Source organism: Xenopus tropicalis, chromosome 10, assembly GCF_000004195.4.
Source record: "Xenopus tropicalis strain Nigerian chromosome 10, UCB_Xtro_10.0, whole genome shotgun sequence".
Classification (NCBI taxonomy): domain Eukaryota; kingdom Metazoa; phylum Chordata; class Amphibia; order Anura; family Pipidae; genus Xenopus; species Xenopus tropicalis.
Genome location: NC_030686.2, coordinates 8,220,855 through 8,229,344, shown reverse-complemented (window position 1 = coordinate 8,229,344; position 8,490 = coordinate 8,220,855). Strand labels below are relative to the sequence as shown.

General features: G+C 41.0%; 1 protein-coding gene across 1 annotated transcript; it reads right to left on the bottom strand.

Moving 5' to 3' along the window:
- Nucleotides 1-516: 516 nt before the first annotated feature.
- krt53 (keratin 53) lies at nucleotides 517-7,387 on the bottom strand. Its single transcript, NM_001128013.1, is given in 8 exon segments — nucleotides 517-816; nucleotides 1,968-2,047; nucleotides 2,132-2,346; nucleotides 3,077-3,202; nucleotides 3,387-3,548; nucleotides 3,642-3,798; nucleotides 3,957-4,039; nucleotides 6,816-7,387. Coding segments are annotated over 8 exon segments (1,398 nt in total). The 5' UTR covers nucleotides 7,374-7,387; the 3' UTR covers nucleotides 517-799.
- Between the last annotated feature and the right edge of the window lie 1,103 nt (nucleotides 7,388-8,490).

Sequence of the window (8,490 nt, the reverse complement as noted above, 5' to 3'; positions counted from 1 at the left end):
ATCTCTGAGAGTCTAGAACAGTGATCCCCAACCAGTGTCTACATGTTCCTCACCACTCCCTTTGCTGTTGCTCCTAGGGGCCTCAGAGTAGGTGCCATTTTTACATTTCTGGCTTGGAGAAAAGTTTTGGAAGTATAAAATTACAGTTTTATTCTAAAAAGAGTCTCCTTCAGGCCAGCAGTCAACATGGGGCTACCAAATAGCCAATTACAACCCTTATTTGGCCCCCAAAGAACTTTTTTCAGGCATGTGTGGCTCCCCAACACTTTTTTGCATCTTAGTGTGGCTCACAAGTAGAAAAGGTTGGGGATCTCTGGTCTAGAAGAACTGTAGGACTTAGGTTGTATCTTTTCCCTCTAGTTTGTGTGGACAATCAGCTCATATACCACCGCCACCAAGTATGTTTAAATTAGGTCTAGCTGTACAAATCTCATGCAATAAAATTTGGGACAAATCTGATTGGTGGTGCTTCATATATGTCCGGTACAATATAGAAAAGACCACCAAAGCTGTATATAACTTGCATCAGAAAAGAGTTTATTGTTGAAATTTTGCAAAGGAAAGGAAAAGGACAGGTTAAGTCAATAAATGTGTTATGTGCTCGCTCCCCAATCTAAAGCAGCCCCATAAACAAAGAAAGAAGGGCATATTAACCAAACCACTCTATATTGCATTAATAAAGCAGATCTCAGGCTGAAACAACATTTTTCCAGGGATCGTTGACTTCTTTCTTCTTTTTTTCTTCCACTTCCACCATCTTGATTGACAAAGCTTTCTAGCCCGATTTGTTTTTCCACTTTTAATGCTTCTGGGGAGCTATGAGAGAAGAAAGTGCTTTCGTCAGTTTAAAAAATCCAAGCAGTTTGCCTACAGATATATAGAAACATTGGGGTCCAGTATTTTCAATGTAATATGTTCTCCAGAACTTGAAGGTAAATATACTCAATGCCAAGCATAAGACCAACAAATAGGGCCTAAGCTGAAAGAGCATTCTGATTTTTATACAGGTGTAATGAAGTCTATGGGACCTTCCTGTCATTCAGAAGTTTCTCGATAACGGGTGCAGTATAATTTACTATTATAAAGATAAATAGGAGGAGGGTAATTTTCGTGCCAATGTCATATGATGCCAGCAGAAGACCAAGTAGTGTACACACTGTGGAAATATGGTCTATAATAATTCCATAACCCATTAGATTGGTATAGGTTGTACGTGCTGGGTTTACTTGGATGGGTTGAACTTGATGGACTTTTGATGGTCTTTTTTCAACCCAATGTAACTATGTAACTATTGCAGGATAAATAAAGTGTCATGTGTAATACCTGTATCCTGCTTTTTGTTGGGTTTTGGGAGGCTCAGCCCTCCATCCCTTCATTAAAGTTCATCCTTAGGTTTTGGGAAAATGATCTGCATACTTCATGCAGACTTGTTTTTGCATTGGTTTAATACAGTTGGGCAGATTCAAGTCTTCAGTTAAATGATCAGAACACATTGGAGGCCCATGTAGAACACCGGCCTCCTCTACATGTGTCCCCAGTCAATAGAATTCTCCTCCTTGCCTAGAGAAGCCCCATTTACATATTGATTGGGAACTGGATCACTTGGTAAAGAAAGGCAACATCAACAGCCTTGTTGACCCATGCATGGGCAACTTTTGCCTTTATAACCAGCTTATTGTGCAATATAAATATTGAAGAAAAGCTCGGATTTAGGTTTTTGCTACAACCCCTATTAGGCAACATACATATATAGCCTGGTGGTTTATATATTATTTAGAAAAGTAATAGGGAGTCTTTACTACTTTAACACATTAAACCTACAGGGATACAAATATATTCCTACTAGAGAATCAATGAGCTAGATTGATGCAAACTAGTAAACATTTGGCAAATATTAATTTGTATCCAATGTTCATATTGGGGTATGTGTCTCTGTAATATAAAGAGATATCATGAAGGAGTTTTACCTTGGCCTCGAGATTGATCTTGTGCCTGTCCTTGACCTTGTCCTTGTCCTTGTCCTTGTCCTTGGGTGACTTGTATGGCCCTGGGATTAAGCAAAGATATTTATTAAGAATGGCATATAAAAAGGAACCGCAGACAACTGAAATATGATTAGGACCGCCCATACCCTAGTTTATCCAGCAGGGACTGGTATGTTTTGATCTCATTCTCCAACTTGGTCTTCATTTCCAACAGCTGATCGTACTCATCCTTCTGGCACTCGGACTCGGCTCTGAGCTGCTCCAAATGCTGCTCTATGCTGGCGATGTTCTCCTGTAGTACTGACAGCTTCATGCAGAACCTTCCCTCGGTCTCTGCCAATTGCAATTCCAGGGATTTTTTCTGCCAGTGGGAAAAAAAATTGAGATTTGAGGTGCCTATACTTTTGTCTCTAAACATATACAGTGAACATTTCTGCAGAACTAGTCTCTTGGAACATACCAAGGCTTAGTTCCTTGTTGTAAGCAATGGACTATTCCACCAAACATTATTTCTCCTTAACTTTTCAAGAAAAGTCTAGACCAGTGATCCCCAACCAGTAGCACAGGGGCAACATGTTGCTCCCCAACCCCTTGGATGTTGCTCTCAGTGCCCCCAAACCAGGTAGTTATTTTTGAATTCCTGACTTGGGGGCAAGTTTTGGTTGAATAAAAACAAGATTTACTACCAAATAAAGCCCCTGTAAGCTGATAGGGTGCATAGAGGCCCCTAATAGCCAATCACAGCCCTTATTTGGCACCTCCATGAACGTTTATGGTGCTTGTGTTGCTCCCCAAGTCTTTTTACATTTGACTGTGGCTCACGAGTAAGAAAGGTTGGGAACCCTGGTCTAGACCTTGGTGTATGTCATGGCAAAATCCAGATTTCAAATTCAGATAATCTTCGAAATGTATTCTTTTTTAACCAAAATTCCTCCATAAGGAGTGGATTCCTTGTGCAGGCATGGTAAAATGATCTTACACCACTATATTTATAAGTATTTCCACTGTTTTCTACATACAGCAATGAGAACATTTCTGGGAAACCTGATACATCATGAGAATGCTGAGAATAAGATATGATCATACTGTACCATGGCAAGTAGCGACTGGAGCTCAATTTCAAGAGCCTGGAGGGACCTCTTAAGATCTGAAATTTGAGTCTTGACTGTGGTATCTTCTTTGACGTCTTCCTTAATTTTCTCTTTCACTGGACCAGTCTAAAAATAACGATAGATATAGTTATGAACACAGCATAAGGGAATGGGGTAACAAACAAACAGATTCAAACAGACCAACAAGGCAAAGACAGTAAAGCAAAGATGAATTTAGATGTAAAGACACGCCATGAACCTGTATGTGTTAGCGCTGGGCACGACATTGCTATTAATTAACTATACTCACTGCGGCGTTAAATTTGTTCTCTAATTCTTGTCGGTTCTTCTTGGCCAAGTCTTCATACTGAGCCCTCATGTCGTTCAATCGTTTGGTCAGGTCGTTACTGGGTGCGGCATTCATTTCCACCTTAACTTTACCAGCTTCGGTGACTTGGACACCTTTAACCTCCTGTAAGATGCCGAAGCAGAATATTAGAACATGAGCCGGTAGGTTTTCCAGACAGTTTGCGTTCATTACAAGCTATTGAAAGTTATATATTACATCTTCATGGTTCTTCTTGAGAGAAGCCAATTCTTCGGTGAGACCCTGGAATTGGGAGTCCAGATCAGTTTTGGCCAGGTTAAGCTCATCCATGACTCTGCGCAGACCATTGATATCGGCCTCCACTGTCTGGCGAAGGTGCAGCTCACTCTCATACCTGTCAAGACACGGACAATACAATTCAACCTGATGAAGGAATCATGTGTTGATACCCAGCAAAGAACTTGTCTCCTTAAATGTTGGGATCTTTTCCCAAGTAATTGGAAAGATTTTTGGAATATGGTTTCATCTTCAATAATGTGTGTGTAAACTCACTTCTGCTTGAAGTCATCGGCAGCCAGCCGGGCATTGTCGCACTGTAACAAAAGGGCTGCATTCTCCTTGGATGCTGCGATGATCTGCAAAAGTAAAATATATGACAATAGTTATAAATTGCTACATAAGAACACCATAGGTCAGAATAGAATGATTAAGACAGTGATCCCCAACCAGTGGCTCGGGGGCAACATGTTGCTCCCCAACCCTTTGGATGTTGCTCTCAGTGCCCCCAAACCAGGGAGTTATTTTTGAATTCCTGACTTGGGGGCAAGTTTTGGTTGAATAAAAACAAGATTTCCTACCAAATAAAGCCCCTGTAAGCTGATAGGGTGCATAGAGGCCCCTAATAGCCAATCACAGCCCTTATTTGGCTCCTCCATGAACTTTTATGGTGCTTGTGTTGCTCCTCAAGTATTTTTACATTTGACTGTGGCTCATGAGTAAGAAAGGTTGGGGACCCCTGAATTAAGATATAAAATCACATACATAATATGTAATGATTGAAGAAGAATGTGCAATATACCAGGGAAATTACCCTCCACCTGTAATGTACCACAAGCCTGGAAGGGAAAGTGTACAGTCCATATATTTTATAGGGCTGTTCTACCCCCAATAAGGGGTAATTATATCTTAGTTGGGATCAAGTACAGGTACTGTTTTATTATTACAGAGAAAAGGGAATCATTTAACCATGAAATAAACCCAATAGGGCTGTTCTGCCCCCAATAAGGGGTAATTATATCTTAGTTGGGATCAAGTACAGATACTGTTTTATTATTACAGAGAAAAGGGAATCATTTAACCATTAAATAAACCCAATAGGGCTGTTCTGCCCCCAATAAGGGGTAATTATATCTTAGTTGGGATCAAGTACAGGTACTGTTTTATTATTACAGAGAAAAGGGAATCATTTAACCATTAAATAAACCCAATAGGGCTGTTCTGCCCCCAATAAGGGGTAATTATATCTTAGTTGGGATCAAGTACAGGTACTGTTTTATTATTACAGAGAAAAGGGAATCATTTAACCATTAAATAAACCCAATAGGGCTGTTCTGCCCCCAATAAGGGGTAATTATATCTTAGTTGGGATCAAGTACAGATACTGTTTTATTATTACAGAGAAAAGGGAATCATTTAACCATTAAATAAACCCAATAGGGCTGTTCTGCCCCCAATAAGGGGTAATTATATCTTAGTTGGGATCAAGTACAGCTACTGTTTTATTATTACAGAGAAAAGGGAATCATTTAACCATGAAATAAACCCAATAGGGCTGTTCTGCCCCCAATAAGGGGTAATTATATCTTAGTTGGGATCAAGTACAGGTACTGTTTTATTATTACAGAGAAAAGGGAATCATTTAACCATTAAATAAACCCAATAGGGCTGTTCTGCCCCCAATAAGGGGTAATTATATCTTAGTTGGGATCAAGTACAGGTACTGTTTTATTATTACAGAGAAAAGGGAATCATTTAACCATGAAATAAACCCAATAGGGCTGTTCTGCCCCAATAAGGGGTAATTATATCTTAGTTGGGATCAAGTACAGGTACTGTTTTATTATTACAGAGAAAAGGGAATCATTTAACCATGAAATAAACCCAATAGGGCTGTTCTGCCCCAATAAGGGGTAATTATATCTTAGTTGGGATCAAGTACAGGTACTGTTTTATTATTACAGAGAAAAGGGAATCATTTAACCATGAAATAAACCCAATAGGGCTGTTCTGCCCCAATAAGGGGTAATTATATCTTAGTTGGGATCAAGTACAGGTACTGTTTTATTATTACAGAGAAAAGGGAATCATTTAACCATTAAATAAACCCAATAGGACTGTTCTGCCCCCAATAAGGGGTAATTATATCTTAGTTGGGATCAAGTACAGGTACTGTTTTATTATTACAGAGAAAAGGGAATCATTTAACCATGAAATAAACCCAATTGCATAATCAATAGATTATCTAAATAAAGTAAATATTAATGGAGCACATACAGATTTGGGGTGTTGGTTGGGAGTTGAAGTTGGCGAGGGGGACATAAAAAATGCTTATTAGTCTTAGGAAGTCCTAACAATGGGTATTTCAGGGTCTTTGTTTGAGGAGTGAGGCAATAACAAGTCAGCATAATACACCGTGATATAATAGAAAGTTGCTATTTAGTAGGAGATTTATGAAATAAGGGTGTCAAAATGCCGACTGAACCCCTGGAACACGCTCAATCTTGGCGTACAAAGAGATATTCATGAAACACCGTTAGGGGACCGTGATTTAAGAAATGTGTTATGAACTAATTTATTGTATAATCTTGTGATTCATTATAGTTAATTTCGCAACATTTACCCCTCCCCCTCCATATCAATTAGGTGTTAACTCCCATCCCTCATTATAGTGGTATGCAGTGTAAATGCAACCTCGCCAGCACCCAACATTTTGTGCCAGATTCATTCATTTTTTTTTCCCTGTTTCCCCAAATTGAACTTTTTAGCTCTAAAAATCCTGTATTTTGATTATTACCCCAAAATAGAATTTTTTCATTATTGATCAAGTGTAAAAACCACGAGGAACATAATAGACGAGGTATAAAAGCCGGCAAGGTCACAAGGTCCTAATCGAGGATTCCGAGGTCTTCTAATGCGTTTGGGTTTTTTTCCGTTTTTTTTAATGGATAAAAAACATTGGAGTTGTTTAAATACGAGAGTTTAGTAGAAAAAGACAACCAAAAAGACACCTTATTCTGCAGTGTAATCCTAATACAAGGATTACATTGCAGAATAAGGTCATACGTGCTGATACATAATATTTATTGCATGCCTTGTTATAGTAAAGAGTGATAGTGTTATTTCCTACCATACCTTAGCTTTAAGATCCTCGATGTCTTTGTAGTACTTGGAGTAGTCCTTTGCCCCCTCTCCGGTTGTGGTGCTGGGCTTCTGCTTGTCGTACCATTCCTTAATCTTACGTTCAAGCTCAGCATTTGCTGCTTCCAGTGCATTTACTTTGTCCAGGTAGCTGGCCAAACGATCGTTAAGATTCTGCATGGTTTCCTTCTCACTGACCATATGCAGTCCACCTGAGGGACCACCACCAAAACCAGCGCCACCACCAAAACCAGCGCCACCGCCAAAACCAGCACCACCGCCAAATCCAGCACCACCGCCAAATCCAGCACCACCGCCAAATCCAGCACCACCGCCAAATCCAGCACCACCACCATAGCCACCACCGCCAAAACCACCGGCACCCCCCTCATAGCCCCCGGCACCAAAGCCAGCCCCATAACCAGCTCCACCACCAAAACCTCCATCACCTCCAAAGCCACCCCCTACACCGCACTGATAGCCACCTCCGGCATTGCTGCCAGAGCTGTACTGGACTGACTTGGTTGATTGTTTGAAGGAATATTGAGACATGTTGTGGAAGCAAAAGGACACCCTTCCAGTAGTAAAAAAAGAGCTGCTATGGTGAGTGCAACATTTGAACTATTCCCAGTCATTTTATATTATATCCGAAGGGTGTGTCGTATTGGATTATTTTTTGCAGCAATGTACATGCCAACTAAAACCAACTGTCCTAATCAATTATCCTTATTAATTAACTTGCATCACTTTGCCCCCTGGTGTTTTCACCCCAAAGATCTCTGTTGTGCTAGTTAGGCTGATGGGTGGAGTACAGCTGTGCCGCTCCAGCGCTGAGATAATATCAGTGAATTATCTTATTGTTATCCTCTCCGTGCACACGTTTCCCATTTATTATATGTTTTCTCATGAAACAGTTGAGGGAAAAGGGAAAAATTAGTAGAAACATAGAGTAGATAGGCTTAAACGCCTTTATAATGCACATAATGGGCACTTTGGGGTTTGACAGCTACTAATAAAGAGCACTTTGCCGAAACAGTAGCCCTATTACTCCTGTTACACCCTAACATCAAAAACAGCTCCCACATATCCAGCACCATAAATATCCAGATACAAACAATAACTTCTATGGCTACAATGAAGCGATGAAAATACGGGGCAGGTTTACTTAAACTCCCGAACGTAAGGAAAAGTCTCTGCGGGAAAAGTCGTAAAAAAATCGTCTTTTTCCAATAGTCACCGCAAAAAATCACGACTTTATCGAGTTGTTGCTGCGACAATTACAAAAAGTCAAGTTTCTGGACAAAACCCAGAGAAATCTCTAAAGTTTCGAGACAAAAGTAAGAACTTCAAGAAAAAGGGACATTTGCCATTGATTTCCAGGGTTGGACTGGGCAGGGAAAAATCCCGGTGGGCCCCGGCAGCCCAGACCCGACCCTTGCCAGCACTCCCCCTGCCCGACTGTTCCTCCCCTGACACGTTAAACTTACACAAGCTCAGGGGAGGACGTTGGTGGGGGATCCTGCGGGGGGTTAGGGGGGCCCCTGCAGGGGGGGGGGGTAGGGAGCCCCGGTGGGCCCTGCACCCTGGCTTCTACTGCAGGAAGCAGGAAGGGGATCGATCCATGACGCTCACTGAGAAGAACCTCCGGCCTGGCCACCAACCTCCCTCC